Source organism: Leucoraja erinacea, chromosome 28, assembly GCF_028641065.1.
Source record: "Leucoraja erinacea ecotype New England chromosome 28, Leri_hhj_1, whole genome shotgun sequence".
In the NCBI taxonomy this organism is placed as follows: Eukaryota; Metazoa; Chordata; class Chondrichthyes; order Rajiformes; family Rajidae; genus Leucoraja; species Leucoraja erinaceus.
The window spans coordinates 30864542-30882224 of NC_073404.1; the positions used below are offsets into that span (position 1 = coordinate 30864542).

Consider the following 17683-nt stretch of genomic DNA (forward strand, 5'->3'; position numbering starts at 1 on the left):
CTGGCACCGGGGGAGATCAGTTTAACTTGACATCATGTTTGGCAGAGACTTTGTTGGCGGGAAGTCCAGTTCCTGTGATGTTCTCTCCCTTGTGACATCAAGCAGAATATGTTTTGCCTGGGTGGGATTTAGGTCAATATTTTCCTTGGGATGGCAAGCAGGATTTCGCAACTGGTTTAATGCTTTTTCAAAGTCATGTTCGGGGTAACAGCAACTTGTGTACCACCTCTGAACATTCATTAGAAGCATTTGAAGCTTTGCAGGAAGTGAGAAGTATTGCAAATAGCCTCCAAATAACACCTAAGGGCATTGAAGATTTTGAGCCACAAAGCACAACAAAACATTTTTCTGAAAACAATTAAATTTGTAGTTGTTATTTTCATAATGATACATGCTCTTACAGTAGCTCACTATTTTGGATAAATATTAATTTCAGCCTTGTGGATATTATAGTAGGGGATCTTGTTAAAGGTATTCCTTGAAATGAAAGTGAGTTGCATGCTTCAGAACATCTAGGCCTTGAACTTTTGCTTTTTAATGTGTAACTAGGAGTTACTGTAAATCAAGTGAGATTGAAGGTTTCTTCAATATGAAGTGTTTTTTACTACAAGGTGTTTTATTGATGTCAGTGCTTGAAGTTGCATTTGGAATTTAAAACATGAATTTTTCTTTTCTAATTTCTAACAGCATTTCTAGATAAAGTGCGTCCTCAAGGGCCTGTCCCACTTATAACCATATAACCATATAACAATTACAGCACGGAAACAGGCCATCTCGGCCCTACAAGTCCATGCCGAACAAATTTTTTCCCCTTAGTCCCACCTGCCTGCATTCGTACCATAACCCTCCATTCCCTTCTCATCCATATGCCTATCCAATTTATTTTTAAATGATACTAATGAACCTGCCTCCACCACTTCCACTGGGAGCTCATTCCACACCGCCACCACTCTCTGTGTAAAGAAGTTCCCCCTCATATTACCCCTAAACTTCTGTCCCTTAATTCTGAAGTCATGTCCTCTTGTTTGAATCTTCCCTATTCTCAAAGGGAAAAGCTTGTCCACATCAACTCTGTCTATCCCTCTCATCATTTTAAAGACCTCTATCAGGTCCCCCCTTAACCTTCTGCGCTCCAGAGAATAAAGACCTAACTTATTGTTATTTTTTTTCGGCGAGCTGCCGGCACCTGTCATAGTTGCAGTAAGTTGCCGAAAATTTTCAACATGTTAAAAATCCAGCGACGACCAGAAAAAGGAACGACTCTTTGGGCGACTACTCACCACCAAACAGCGCAGTCGCGGGGTGACGCCTGTTTGGTGGTGAGTAGTCGCCCAAAGAGACGTTCCTTTTTCTGGTCGCCGCTAGATTTTCAGCATGTTGAAAATTTCCTGCGGCCTGCTTGCGACCACGACAGGTGCCGGCAAGTCCCCGAAACAATCGCGTAAGTGGGACAGGCCCTTTGCAGTCCCTTTTTACTGGGAGTGATGTGGTGCAAGTGAAAGGAAAACTCATTTATCAACGTCACGCGTCTCTAAGATTAGTTTCTATTGGGTTTGTTTTTTGTTCTTGAGTGCAGATTCCTTTATCGTAGGGAAGTCTATTAGTTTGCAGTGCCACTAGATATGAGAGGTGATCCAGGCAAAACGTATTTAATCTTTAAATTAACTGTGCTGTGCTTTGATCCCTTTGTACGGTGAATATTGACGGCATTCCTTCTGCTCTGCTGTACTGTTTATGACAACATATTTTATGCATTGGCTTTTTTCAAGTTGCAATTAATGGCAGGGGTTATACATTTTTATAACAAAGAATCTTGTGGGGAATGCCTATACGATTGAAGTTTAACTTTGATAATGGAAGGATGTATGCATAAACAATTCATTTAAGCCAATTGATGAGTTAGTTGTAAATATCTTCAATGATACAGGAAAGTCAGACGTTTGACATTTGCAACTACTGCCAAATAAGAATAACAGCAGCTTTGAACTAAGCTTCACTTGGATGCTTGCTAGTCTTCCCAAACTTCCCCGGCATGTCGTTTGAAGCCATTACTCAGTTCTGGTCTCCAAATGGAGGCCAGATTGGGCGGACTAATGTCACAAACAAGGTCAATTTCAGCATATCCTTTAGTAAATTGCCGGTGAGATGGAATGTTTTCTTCAGCTCTCTGCTTGTGTGGGATTCATTCCTGTCGTAGACTGTTCTGCATCCATTAAAACTCTACATTATGTGTGTAGCAACTTTCCTGTCATTTTAAAATTGAGAGCAATCCCATTCCATTCACTGTGGATCTTGGCTGGGATTGTGAGTGAAATAGGCTAACTTTTCCGTCAACCCTTTCGGGCATCTATGCATTTTTGAGAATGATATTTGGCAAAGTTGGACCACCTACCCCACAATGAAAAAGTCAAACTCTCTGCCAAAAATTCCCAAATGGCAAGGAACTGCAGGTACTGTAATCCTGAGCCAAACGCCAAAGTGCTGGAGTAACTCAGGCGGCATCTTTGCAGGACATTAATAGTCCATGTTTTGGGTTGGGATGGGTTCCGAAGGGTCCTGACCTGAAACGTCACCTATCCATATTCTCCAGAGATGCTGCCTGACCCGCTGAGTTACTCCAGCACTCTGTGAAACATCACCTATCCATGTTCTCCACAGATGCTGCCTGACCCGCTGAGTTATGGTGCAGCAGCATCTATGGAGCTAAGGAAATAGGCAACTTTTCGGGCCGAAATCCTTCTGGAAATAAGCAACGTTTCGGGCCGAAACCCTTATGGGTTTCGGCCCGAAACGTTGCCTATTTCCTTAGCTCCATAGATGCTGCCTGACCCGCTGAGTTACTCCAGCACTCTGTGAAACGTCACCTATCCATTTTCTCCACAGATGCTGCCTGATCCGCTGAGTTACTCCAGCACTCTGTGTTTTACCAAGAGTTAACGCTATGGACTAAAATTTGACACGGTCGCACATACATCGAAAAATAATTAGAATGCAGGGAGTAGGTGCTAGTTTGAATTTTCTATAGTTGCCATAGACTGATGTGAAGGGGATTGCGGACATCAATATTCTATGGAGAAGTGCAAGTTGTGTACTATATTTTGGAGCAAACATACGCCTGCTGAACCATCGTTATTCTAGTCAGTGTTCTTATCGGCTTCCTAGAAAAGTCATGTTTGAAAGGGTTCAATGATTGTATCAGAAATGTGTCAAGAGTTTATTTCATTATTACTATTCCTAGGACAAATTGTCTTTGAGACACAAAACTGTTCACCACTGCGATGGAAATCCAGTTTGAACACTAGAACTAAATATAGTCGGCCTGCTCTTGATGGGCACAGAATATACCAATGGACGGACTGAAGTGCAAGTCGACCTGCTTGCATGTAAATTGCCAACACAGTTTGAACTAGTTAAATGGGACATGATAAATAGGAGACTGCTTTTTATAGACTGTTCCCATGTACAAGTTACTAAAATAACAAGGAGTGAAACAGTTTACTTCAGTGTGTCTGGAACATTTGTGCCCAGAGCAATGTCCTAGTTGTCTGGCCTCTGCAACATTAGCTCCAACATTCTTGTATTTCTTGGTGATGAAAATCCAGGAATAGGAATCTTGTGATTTTCAGCAGCTGGCATAATTGTGTTCATTCATCATTTACCTGATGTATCATTTGACAAAGCAAACCTCAAATTTGACACAAAACGCTGGAGTAACTCAGCTGGGCGGGCAACATCTCTGGAGAGAAGGAATGGGCGACGTTTCGGGTCAAGACCCTTCTTCAGACTGATGTCAGGGACAAAGATAGAAAGTAGTCGGAGACAGTAAGACTGGTGGGAGAACTGGGAAGGGGGAGGGGATGGAGAGAGGGAAAGCAAGGCCTATTTGAAGTTAGACAAGTCAATGTTCATACTGTTGGGGTGTAAGCTACCCAAGCAAAATATGAGGTGCTGTTCCTCCAATTTGCGCTGGGCCTCACTCTGACAAAGGAGGAGGCCCAGGACAAACTGGACTTGCTCTTTAACCCATTACTGTGAAATTTTCCAGTTTGAGAAAAATGATTCAAATCTATACTCCAATATCTTGCACTTTACTCAAGTCCAAGTGTCGTACAGCTAACTGTTCAATCCCAGGAGTCTATTGTCACGTGCTGCTGTGTTCTTGTAATGAAGTTTGAATGTTTCACTACATAGTGCAACCTGCCTGTTTTTTTGACCTCCTTTATTTTTATATTTATTTTTCCTCCTTTTCCATATTCATGGGAAGTGTGGCCAAGTGTAGCATCCCTGTGATTACTGAAATTATCTTTTGAATACATTTGAATTATATTAGACTTTCGAGATAGAGAACCTTCGGCCCACCGAGTCCACGCCAACCAGCAATCTTACCCTACACACTCGGCACAATTTAGCATGTGGAGTGTTGAAGGAAACCCGACCACCTGGTGAAACCCATGTGGTCACAGGGAGAAGGTACAAAGTACACACAGGTGCTACACCCTCAGTTAGGATTTGAACCCAGGTCTCTGGCACTATAAGGCAGCACCTCTACTGCTACAGCAGTTCTCACCTCGCCCACAGCTAACAATGGCCTGGTTCCTTTATCATGGTTACTTTTTTGCATATCTTTCATTCATTTCTTCTAAATCTCTCTTGCATCACCGTCTATGTCTCTCGTTTCCCTTCCCCCTGGCCCTCAGTCTAAAGAAGGGTCTCGACCCGAAACGTCATCTATTTTCTCCAGAGATGCTGTCTGACCTGCTGAGTTACTCCAGCTTTTTGTGTCTACGGTTTAAACCAGTATCTGCAGTTCCTTCCTACTCATTCATCGTTGGTTGTGAGGGCTCTGTGGTGACTAATGAGGCCAAAGTGACAACTGCAGCCCCTACCTACTGCAGGAGGGGCAAGAGGTGCCAGTGTGGCTGGGAGAGAGGGGAGTGATGGTACACAAGGTTTCTGTACTCCCTGTGCATGCCCTCCAGACACCTGGTACACTTGCATCTGCAAGTGTAATCACCAGATAACTCTGACACACAAATTTAACAAACGTCTGCTTAGAAACGGGTGAGTAGAATGAATACGGATGTGTTTCAATGAGATTAAAGAGGCTGCTCTCATTTAATCATGTAGCACAATAAAGCTGAAAGCATCATTGTGAAATTGTTAATAATGGCTGCCTTTAACAAGCTCTTGTACAATGGCGGTTAGATTATTTAAAATAAATGAAAGTGAAGATTAAATAGGTACACTTAACAATGCAATGAATTAGCGTCAGAGTGATACAGTGTGGGGAAAGGCCCTTTGGCCCAACTTGCTACACCGGCCAACATGTCCATGCTACACTAGTCCCACCTGCCCGCATTTGGTCCATATCCCTCCAAACCTGTCCTATCCAAGTCAAGTCAAGTCAAGTTCATTTGTCACATACACATACGAGATGTGCAGTGAAATGAAAGTGGCAATGCTCGCGGACTTTTGTGCAAAAGACAAACAACAAAACAACCAAACAAATTATAAACACAATCATAACACACATATTCTTTTACACAATAAATAATAGAAGGAAAAACGTTCTGTAGAGTTAGTCCCTGGTGAGATAGGCGTTTACAGTCCATGTACCTGTCTAACCAGTTCTTAAACGTTGAGATAATCCCAGCCTCAACTACCTCATCTGGCAGCTCGTTCCATACACCCACCACCCTTTGTGTGGAAAACATTGTTCCCATTTCACCTTAAACCTATGTCCTCTGGTCCCTCATTCACCTACTTCAGTTTAGTTTAGAGATGCAGTGCAGAGACAGACCCTTTGGCCCATCAGGTCCCTGCAAATTAACACTAACCCTACACACACTAGGGACAATATTGTTTTTTATTTGCACCAAGCCAATTAACCTACAAGCCTGCACGTCTTAAGAGTGTGGGAGGAAACCGAACATCTCGGCGAAAACCCACTCGGGTCACGAGGAGAACGTACAAACTCCTTACAGACAGCACCCTTAGTTGGGATTGAACCCGGGTCTCTAGCGCTGTAAGGCAGCAACTCTACCGCTGCGCCGACGTACTACCCTACTCTGGCCAAGAGACTCTGTGTCTACCCAATCTATTCCTCTCGTGATTTTATACACAAATAATTACAATTAAACTAATTCATTTAATTTAGTTTAGAGATACAGCATGGAAGTGGGTCCTTCGGCCTATCGAGTTCACGGCGACCTTCGGGCACCTGCTCGCACTCTAGTTCTATGTTATCCCACTTTCTCATTCATTCCCACACACGAGGGGCAATTTACAGAGGGCCGATTAACTGCACATCTTTGGGATGTGGGAGGAAACCAGGGCACCCGGAGGAAACCTATGCAGTCACAAGTGAGAACATGCAAACTCCACAAGCCAACACCCAAGGTCAGGATTGAACCCGCTGCAAAGCCTCATTGGTGCTTTGAGATAGACCAAAAGAGTCTTATTTAGAGTCATAGGTAGACAAAAATGCTGGAGAAACTCAGCGGGCGAGGCAGCATCTACGATGCTGCCTCGCCCGCTGAGTTTCTCCAGCATTTTTGTCTATCTTCTCGTCTCAAGATGGTGGTTTTTTGGTCTGGACCCGAAACGTCACCTATTCCTTCGCTCCATAGATGCTGCCTCACCCGCTGAGTTTCTCCAGCATTTTTGTCAAACTGATTTTTCCAGCATCTGCAGTTTCTTCTTAAACATTTGATTTAGAGTCACAGTCACGCTCATCACTTTACCTAATCTGCAAACATAATTTTCTTAAGGTAAACTGTATGTACAACAAAATGAATGGGAGAGGGAGAGGGAGAGAGAGAGAGGGGGGAGAGAGAGGGGGGGGCGAGAGAGAGAGAGAGAATATGTATGAACAATTCAGAAATGGTGCGGTTTTGGAAGTGCTGTTTCTTGCTTGGTTCACTGTAACAATCACATGCTGTTCAATAAGTCAAATGGAAAGAGCAGCAGCATTTCTTCCAGAGGCAAAACCACCAATCATTACAACCCAAGGGCATCTTGACAAGGTTCAGCACAGTCTGGATTGAAAGCTGTGCTTTTTAAGTTGAATTTATGAACTTCCCTTACAGTTTATTTTCATTCATGTGGCTTTTCTTTCTAGGCAGTAAACAATATTTTGACAACCCAAAATGCTCTCATGGCAGACATAGTTCTTGTGATTGTTGTACATATGCTTTGTGTACATTATATTTAAATTCCTGTATATTTGTTAAACATTTGAACTGAAAAATTGCTATTCAGACAGTCTTAGGAAACAGCATTAAAATGAACTGATAGCCCAATATTTATAATTGATAAATATTCCACGGAATTCAACTGCTGGCTTCCTGGTTGCGAGCTTTTTATTCCAGATTGATAAATTTAGCTGAATTTAAATTTCCTGTTGTTGTTCTGGTGGAATTGCAAGCAGTCTGTGAACCAGCAGGATGTGTATCTGAATCATGATTGTAGCATCATAACCAGTACAATAGCAGACATCCTGTGGCTAAGTGGCCACTTGCTTGCTGTATGAAATGGGCAATAGTTCACCAGTGCCTTCCTTCTTGCACAAGCAAGTCTATGCTCTCCACTGTGGCCTGTTGGATTCCAAAGTAAATCAATATATTTGACCTTGCACTGCCTGGTAACTAACTAATTTGTCGATACATTGAGGGAATGCCTTGACCACATGTATGGCTGCTGGCCAGCACGGTGGTGCCTAGAGCTGCTGCCTTACGGCGCCAGATACCCGGGTTTGATTCTGACTACAGATGCTCTCTGTACGGACTTTGTACGTTCTCCCCATGACGTACAGGTTTGTAGGCTGATTAATTGTAAATTTTCCCTTGTATGTAGGATAGTGTCACTGGATAGGGTGATCGCTGATCGGCATGGGCCGAAGGGCCTGTTTCTGCACTGCATCTCTAAACTAATCAAAGTTCAAAGTGGTGGTCTCCACCTCAAGATGGATTGGTAGTAAACTTTCACCTTTGAGGCTGTGTCCTGTGAATAGTTGCAATTGAATGACTTCCATATTAGTAATCAAGTCTTAGATATTACCATATAGTTGTTTTCTCTCCGTCTCCATATTCATCAAATGGTTCAGGCAAGTGTCCAGAATCAAATTCTTTCTTAATTTGTTCTGACAAGATAAATAATTCATTTCCCAGACAATTCCATTGGAAGAAAGCAAACTAAATAAGGAGTAAGCCATTTAGAACGGAGACAAGGAAACACTTTTTCTCACAGAGAATGGTGAGTCTGTGGAATTCTCTGCCTCAGAGGGAGGTGGAGGCAGGTTCTCGGGATGCTTTCAAGAGAGAGCCAGATAGGGCTCTTAAAAATAGCGGAGTCAGGGGGTATGGGGAGAAGGCAGGAACGGGGTACTGATTGGGGATGATCAGCCATGATCACATTGAATGGTGGTGCTGGCTCGAAGGGCTTAATGGCCTACTCCTGCACCTATTGTCCATTGTCTATTGTAACTGCTAGCATTTATTTCAAGAGGGCTTGTATACAAAAACAGGGAAGTAATGTTGAGGTTCTATAAGGCCACATTTGGAATAATGTCTGAAGAAGGGTTTCGACCCGAAACATTACCTATTTCCTTCGCTCCATAGATGCTGTCTCACCCGCTGAGTTTCTCCAGCATTTTTGTCTATCTTCCACATTCGGAATATTGTGAGCAATTTTGGACCCCATACCTGTTGAAGGATGTGCTGTTTCTGGAGAGGGTCCAGAGGAGGTTTACAAGAATGATCCCAGGAATGAGTAGGCACTGGGCCTGTACTTGCTAGTTTAGAAGAATGAGGAGGGACCTCATTGAAACATACAGAATAGTGAAAGGCCCGGATAGAGTGGATGTGGAGATGATGTTTCCATTAATGGGAGAGTCTAGAAGTAGAGGTCATAGCCTCAGTATTAAAGGACGTTCTTCTAGGAAGGAGATGATGAGAAATTCCTATGGTCAGAAGGTGGTGAATCTGTGGAATCCTTTGCTACAGAAGGCTGTGGAGGCCAAGTCAGTGGATATATTTAAAGCAGAGAAGGATAGATTCTTGATTAGTACTGGTGTCTAATGGGGCAAATGGGGTTAGGAGGGAGAGATAGATCAGCCATGATTGAATGGCATAGTAGTCTTGATGGGCCAAATGGCCTAATTCTACTCCTATTCCTTATGACCATACGACTTTGCACTATGAAAATAGACAATTCTGCTTCAGAGAATTTGATCATTTTAGTGCTATGAGGCATTAAGTAGAAGAAATTAATGTTTGTATTTATTACAGTATTCTTTGTCATTCTTCCTTCAAGGTTTTGTTTGTTGTGCAGTGTCCTCTCAGCACACTTATCTTCAGTGGTTAAACGTGTGAAATGGGGTGTGGTAGGCAGCTTACTGATTAACATGCAAGTGTGACCAAAACACTGTGGTAAAGTCTGCATGTAGCTGCTGCTGTTGTTACATGGGTTTTTTTTTAATGTATTTTCTGAGGAGTTGAAGATGTCTCGGTGTGTGAATTCTGGTAAAATGGAGCGGCCATTACACACCAAAAACCACCATCTTGAGAGTAGAAGGTAGACAAAAATGCTGGAGAAACAGCGGGTGAGGCATCATCATAGATCTTCCTCACCCGCTGAGTTTCTCCAGCATTTTTGTTGACCTTCGATTTTTCCAGCATCTGCGGTTCTTTCTTAAACATCTTGAGACGAGAGGTGAGGAAGCCCGGTATGACTGCAGCCCAAACTGTTGTGCATGGACACGTACACATACAGACACACTTGCTTGTATACTCTCGTAGTGGAATCACCTGGGAACAGGCATAATCTTGTCTGTATCCTCCTCACCAATCCTCTCACCTTGGAGTCCCCACCTGCACCATATCGACGAGTGCTGTTCATTCCAGTTGTCAGAAAATGGTTAGGAAGAAACTGCAGGTGCTGGTTACACTAAAGATAGACACAAAATGCTGGAGTAACTCAACATCCCTGTTAGAGACTCAGCATCTCTGGATAGCAGGAATAGACAGTCTGTTCATGAATAGTGATGCCTGTTCCTCTGAATTAGACAATGGACAATAGATGCAGGAGTAGGCCATTCGGCCCTTCGAGCCAGCACCGCCATTCAATGTGATCATGGCTGATCATCCCCAATCAGTGCCCCGTTCCTGCCTTCTCCCCATATCCCCTGACTCTGCTATCTTTAAGAGGCTGATCTAGCTCTCTCTTGAAAGCATCCAGAGAACCCGCCTCCACTGCCCTTTGAGGCAGAGAATTCCACAGACTCACCACTCTCTGTGAGAAAAAGTGTTTCCTCGTCTCCGTTCTAAATTACCCAGCATTTTGTGTCTATCTTCGGTTAGGAAATGTCTGATGTTTAAGTATGGTAGAAGTTCTCCATTAACCATCTTCCCATCTATTAGGCTTGTTATGGTCAGCACAATTTTTAATGATCAGAATCTAGTGGATACCAGGTTGTTTAATATGGTGTTTGCAGTGTACTATCTTTACAGAACTGTTGTGCTGCTGTAATTCAGAAATCCACTGTTCTGCTTCAATACATACAACAATAAAACACTCTTTTTTTTAAATTATTGTCTGTAACTGTGGAACTGTGCTGCTGCCTGTCTTGGCCAGGACTCTCTTGTAAAAGAGATGTTTAATCTCAATGAGACTTCTCCTGGTTAAATAAAGGTTAAATAAATAAATAAATACATCGACTCTTGACAATGTAAGTTGTGTTTAAAACGGCAAACAGAATAGCAAACTCCCTTTTGGTGAAGGGGAATTTAATTTTAAATCTGTACTCAATCAGTTTGGTTTTGGGTGGGAGGGTGTATTCCTTTACTGAGAGTGAGAGAGCCTTCTAAAAGAATGTGACTACAATTTATTACGGTGCATTTTATGTAGGAGGAAAGGAATAAAAAGTGTCCAGTACAGATCACATTCCTTTTATTTTAAACCTACTCTAGGTCAGCCAGTAGCAGTAAGAAAAAGATTGACCAATTTTTTTTCTTTGATCTTGACTGCTATTAATAATTTGACACAAGGAGCCAGTGTCATTACTCTTGGGCACCACTGTAAGAACTGTTGCCATTGTTTGCTGCAATGTATTTTGGAGAGCACAAATATGTTTTGAAATAGTACATGTGGAAGATCTCTGTAGTTTCCAATGTTGGAAAGAACTGAAACCTGGGGTCAGATCAAAGCTTGCAACTAACTGTGCTTTGTAGTCAGTTACATTTTGTAGTGGTTTATATTTTGGAATTGACATCGCAACTTGATTAATGCGGGTGTCGGAGGTTACGGGGAGAAGGCAGGAGAATGGGGGTTAGGAGGGAGAGATATATCATGGATGATTGAATGGCGGCGTAGACTTGATGGGCCGAATGGCCTAAATCTGCTCATTCCTTGACCATATAACTTTCATTTGTCAAAGATTTCAAATGCTGCTTGTATTGTGATGCTATAGTGTAGCACAGTGGTGCAGCTGGTAGAGTTGCTGCTGCCTCACAATGCTGGAGATGTGGGTTTGATCCTGATCTTGGGTGCTGTCTGTAAAGGGACTGTCCCACTTACGCGACATGTTGCGGGGTGAAGCCTGTCTGGTGGTGAGTAGTCGGCCAAAGAGTCGTACCTTTTTTCTGGTTGCCGCTGGATTTTCAACATGTGGAACATTTTCGGCAACCTGCTGTGACTATGAACTGTCATAGTCACAGTAAGTCACCGAAAGGTGCCAGTAAGTAAGGTGCCAGTAAGTCGCCGAAAAAATTGCGTAAGTGGGGCAAGCCCTTAAGGAGTTGTACAGATTCCCATAGGTTTCCTACAGATTCTCCGGTTTCTTTCCACATCCCAAAGACGTGCGGGTTTGTAGGTTAAATTGCCTCTGTAAATTTCCTCTAATGTGTCGGGAGTGGATGAGAAAGTGGGATAATTAGTGTGAACGGGTGATCGCTGGTTGGCGTGGACTCTGGGCCGAAGCGCCTGTTTCAATGCCGTAACTAAACTAGACTCAAAGTTCATGGCTTGTGAAACCATTCGTAGAACATTGAGCATCGAACAGTACAATACAGGAACACGCAATCTCCATGCCGCACATGATGCCAAGTTAAACAAGCTCCTCTACCTGCACATGGTCCATAACCCTCCACCAATAACCCATTCAGCAATCAAACTTTTTTACAAAGGAACTATTGCAGTTCTATGTATTTGTTTGGGAAATGGCATGGCATTTCTCTTGCCTACTGTCGTTGTGATTGAGAAAGGTTTTATTTCTGGAATAGTCTGCAATGTTTTTCTCTTTTTCAATCTTGCTGAGAAGGCTTGAGTTGCAAGGGCAGCTGTATCGACATTATCAGCATTGTTCTGATGTTCTTTTTGCTTAAACTCTAGTAAACGACTTGCAACGGATATGGTTTATAAAACACTTTAGTATGGTACTACATAGAAGCAGACCCTCGGCTCAGTTCGTCCATACTGACCAATATAGCTCAATTAAGCTAGTTCTGTATTTGGTCCACAACCCTCAAAAACTGAGACAAAGTGCTGGAATAACTCGGCGCGTGGTCAGGCAGCATCTCTGGAGGACATGGATAAGTGATGTTTTGGGTCGGGACCCCTCTACAGTTTTCCTTTCCATGTACCTGTTGGTATGTCCTCTGGCAGCTCATTCCATACACACACACCACTCTTTGTGGAAAAAGTTGCCCCTCAAGTCTCTCTCTTCTCACTTTGAAAAAACAATGTGATATCATCGTTGCAAGAATTAAACTGTCACCACCTGGCAACTTTGGCTTAACTTCTACATTTCAAATAGTCTTTGACGATAAGCTCTGCCGTGTACAGTTTTGTATTGTCCTGACAATGGTTGTCATCGCTCCTACATTATCAGCTCAATAAATGTTAATTTGCAAGAAGTGAGCCTGCAGCTGAGTACGGGCACCTTGTGTTTATCACGGGGGTCATATTCCTGAAAAGCAGCACGTAATCCAAAAATGCTTAAATTAACTATATACATTTAAACGGGCAGAAATTTGAGCACGTTATTCCAAAAATATAGTATATATAAAACTTTATTATAAAAGTAGGTTGGTATTAAATAAACAAGCACATTATTTCATAAAAATGTAAAATCAAATATGCATTAAATGCGAGATACCTGTAATTATTTAAGAAGGAACTGCAGTTGCTGGAAAATCGAAGGTACGCAAAAAAGCTGGAGAAACTCAGCGGGTGCAGCAGCATCTATGGAGCAAAGGAAATAGGCAATGTTTAAGGAAATGGGTAACGTTTCGGGCCGAAACCCATGGGGTTTCGGCCCGAAACGTTGCCTATTTCCTTCGCTCCATAGATGCTGCTGCACCCGCTGAGTTTCTCCGGCTTTTTTGTGTACCTGTAATTATTTACTTGTTAATTCATTGTTTAGTTAAGAGATGCAACGTGGAAACACACAGTATGCTCACCGAATCCACGTTGACCAGCGATCCCCGTACACTAACACTATCCTACGCACACTTGGGGAAATTTACAGTTTACATTAACCTACAAACCCGTGCGTCTTTGGAGTGTGGGAGGGAACCGGAGCACCCGGAGAAAACCCACGCAGTCGCAGGTAGAGCGTACAAACACCGTACAGACAGCACCCATAGTCAGGATCGAACTCTGGTCTCTGGCGTTGTAAGGCAGCAACTCTACCGCTGCGCCACCGTTTCGCCGCTGTTTCCAATCACCGTTTATAACGTTGTCTTCCCGTGCAATGTTTGATGATATTCCTGAATGTAGTTTCTTGAGACAACACTACAAAATAAGTTATTGTTAGAACGGTCAAAAAAAAAAGTTGTAGTAGGCTGAATTTGTTCTGGTGTTAATAATTTGACCCCAATTATCTTTTTCTCTACAGTATAAGCGAGAGCTTCTTGACTGTAAAAGGTGCGGCGTTATTCCTGCCTCGAGGAAATGGCTCGACTGCATCTCGCATCAATCATCGGCGCAATAAACATGCGGGTGAGGACATTGGTTACTCTTGCCTCTTGGGTGGAATTGCAGCGACGCGGAATTAAAAAATAAATGCAGATGCACAATTTGTGCTGCCTCGTGTAAAGCCTGACAAACATTGGCGTCATGGGGTCCATGCCGGCTTTGTGAGTGATCTCATTGACCACATTCCCCTATTGCCCTGCAACTCGACAACTTACACTCTCACATGCCCATTGATTTCTCCTCTAATTCCTTTATCTTTTAGATTGCTTTATCTTTGGTTTGGGAAAAGCTCCATTCAAGAAAGCAAGACAGTGCAGAGAATTATAGAGGTAGCCCAGACCATCACAAACCTAACTCCCTTCCATTCACTCCATTTATTCCCCACACTGCCTCAGCAAGGTCACTATCAAGGAGAGTCTCACCCCGGTCACTCCTCTCCCATCAGGCTAGAGGTACAGAAAGTGTGAAAACACACATCTCCAGTTTCAGGAACTATTTCTTCCCAGCCACTGAACCCTCATCTCACCAACTAGAGAGTGGTCAACCTCATTGAAGACCCTCAGACTATCTTTAATTCGACTTTACTGGACGTTATCTTGCGCTAAACATTATTCCCTTTATCCTGTATCCGTCCACTGTGAACGGTGCGATTGTCTTTCCGTTTACTGTGCCTTACACGTGACAATAAACTAAACTGAACTAAAGAAAAATCCGTCAAGCAGCTACTTACAGCAGCCAATTAACCTCAAAGCACATTTTTGGAACACGGGGGCAAAGGAAAGCATCTGGAGGAATGCTTCCATTACCCGACGTGGTAATGTCAAGTGTACGCAAACTCTGCATACGCACGGAAGTAGAGATCAGAATCGGACTTTGGTCTCTGGAGCTGAGAGGCAGCAGCACAAACCTCTATGTCATGTTACTGCAAAGGAACCTCGGTCATTATGTCCTGTTACACTGTGCTGTACAATTGCACTTGCTTTCATAGAAGATTTGCATTCCTCAATTTAGTAGAAATTCTGCGTGGCCCAACTTGCCAGCGCTGATCAATCCATGCCCCTTCTACACCAGACCCACCAGCCTGAGTTTGGCCCATATCCCTCTACACCTATCTATTCCTGTGCCTGCTAAGGGTTTCTTAAACATTGTGATAATATCTGTCTCAACAAGCTCCTCCGACAGCTCGTTCCATATACCCACTACCCTTTGTGTAAAAAAAAAAAGTTGCCCCTCTTGTTTCTATTAAATAAATGCCTCTTTCCTTAAACGTATGTCCTCTGGTTCTCTATTCCCCTATTCTGGGCAAAATACTGTGTGCATTCACCATATCTATTTTCTTCATGGTTTTATACACCTCACTAAGATCACCCCTCATCCTCCTGTACTCCAAGGAATAAAGTCCTAGCCTGCTCAACCTCTCCCTGTAGCTCAGGTCCTCGAGTCCCGACAACATCCTTGTAAATCTTCTCTGCACCCTTTCCAGCTTCACTATATCTTTCCTGTAACAGTATGACCAAATCTGAACATAAAATTCTAAATGTGGCCTCACCAATGTGAGGTAACACAAGGCCAGGATCTAATAAATATAATGTAATTAATTAGGATTTATGAACTTCTTCATCATGTTGAGACGACTGTTTGTAAACTTGTTTGAGTTGATTGCAAGCAAAGCTATGTTTCCCCAGTTTGAAAAAGGGAAGTGAATATATACTTCTGCTTATGTGGGCAAGAACAGCGTGAGAATTTTGACTTCAGTATAAATACTGTACGTATTTGCTAATGATTTTGCAAAATATTTAATCAGATTTGGTCATCTTTCATATTTTATCAGAAGTGGTCACATCACATCTATTGCAACATATAGATTGGCCCAAGTTTTTTCCTTTGAAAGGGTTTTGGTAATTTGATGTTAACTTCTGTTCATGTCAAAGCTGAATGCTGCAGAACTAAGTCTTGAAACTTCACTTCAAAATATGGTGACGCAAGAGACTGCAGATGCTGGAATCCTGAGCAATAAACAATATGCTAGAGAAACTCAGTGGTTCAGCCAGCACCTGTGAAGGGAATGGACAGACCCGATGGTTCTTTGATGTATATCATTGAATGTCACAACTTGCCCAATCTTTACATCATATTTTATTAGCGGTATTTTAAAACTTTAGAGATACAGCGCGGAAACGAGCCCTTCGGCCCACAAAGTCCATGCGAATCAGTCATCCCCGTGCACTAGCACTAACCTGCACACTGGGGACAATTAACCTCCAAACCTGCAAGTCTGTGGAGTGTGGGAAGGAACCGGAGCCCCCTGAGAAAACCCACGTGGTCACGGGGAGATCGTACAAACTCCGTACAGACGCCCGTAGTCAGAATGGAATCCCGGGTCTAGGGCGCTGTGAGGCAGCAACTACCACCGTGCCGCCGTAAAGTCTACCATTGTTTTGACAGATTTGTGATTTCTCCATATTATTTACTTTGTTTTTCTTGCTGTTTTAGACTTCACGTGGCAGTGTAGAATTCAGGCAGTTTATGTCATGTCCATAATCACCTCTTCTTGCGTATAGCGTGCACAGCCTAGAGTTGTAGGACAACTTGTTCTATTCAAACAGGGCGGGTTGCAATCTCCCACCCCATAATCACTAGTTTAATACCATTTGTATCTCTGTGTTATTTCTTTGCATTGGTGAGAATGGGGTACAGAAGAATATTTCCCTTTATTTCAATGCTTTAAACAGCTTCAACATTTCTGGGCCAAACTGTTTTCTTTCACCAAGTGCTTATGTATCCAAGAACAATGGGACAGTGCAGCAGTAATTTGGATCCATCCTGATTCAGCTGAAGACTTCTAGTTCCTTCAGTTCATTTTTTAACGCATTTTAAATGTTACCATTTTAATAACTTTTTTACAAAATCCTTTTAACTATAAACTGCTGAAGCAGTAGATAATTTCACAACTTTGTCAGAATGGATCTGATGAAGCATACAATAAAATGTGACCTGGTTGCATAAATTATTTTTAAATCAGTTATTTAAGGCTTTGTTGTTGCCATTTCACAAATCCCACTTAGAATCTAGTCTGGTTTTGTCGTGATTTATTTTTCCTTGCTATTTTGTGTTGGCTGAGGTATTGCAAGTACTGACAGTTATGCTGCTCTGCACCTCTGAGGATAATCATTTGTTAGTTTTCTGATCTATGCTGACATTTCATCATCGATATGTAACCTTTTCTTCCGTGTTAATTGTGAAATCTAGATACACCCAACGTTGCAGCAGAGCTCTAGCTACCCAGCGCTGTTCCTTTCTAAACCACCAATACTTGTTGGGGGAATGAGTGTGGCCATTCTGTCAGGCTCCTAACGATTTCTAATGCTGTCAGTCCCATTCCCACGTAACTTATTTTCTCTCGTATGCTCACCAACTCTCCTTGAGTTTTGTTCTGGTGCTTGGTTTCATTAAGGTGGCCATTTAATCTCCCAGCACATGTTTTGGATGTGGGAGGAAACGGGAACAGGCGGTGTAAACACCTGCAGTCAAGGAGAAATTGGGCAAGGGCGGCACGGTGGCGCAGCGGTAGAGTTGCTGCCTTGCAGCGCCAGAGACCTGGGTTCGACCCCGACTATGGGTGCTGTTTGTACGGAGTTTGTACGTTCTCCCCGTGACCGCGTGGGTTTTCTCCGAGATCTTTGGTTTCCTCCCGCTCTCCAAAGACATT

General features: G+C 42.8%; 1 protein-coding gene across 3 annotated transcripts in view; it reads left to right on the forward strand.

The window, feature by feature from the left end:
* The window catches only part of ssh2a (slingshot protein phosphatase 2a), a 123283-nt gene that overhangs the window by 65943 nt on the left and 39657 nt on the right, over window positions 1-17683 (forward strand). For all 3 annotated transcript variants that reach the window (XM_055658165.1, XM_055658163.1, XM_055658164.1), the window contains one exon: window positions 13895-13998. In XM_055658165.1, the coding sequence (XP_055514140.1) occupies window positions 13895-13998 (104 nt within the window). The remainder of the gene's footprint in view (window positions 1-13894; window positions 13999-17683) is intronic.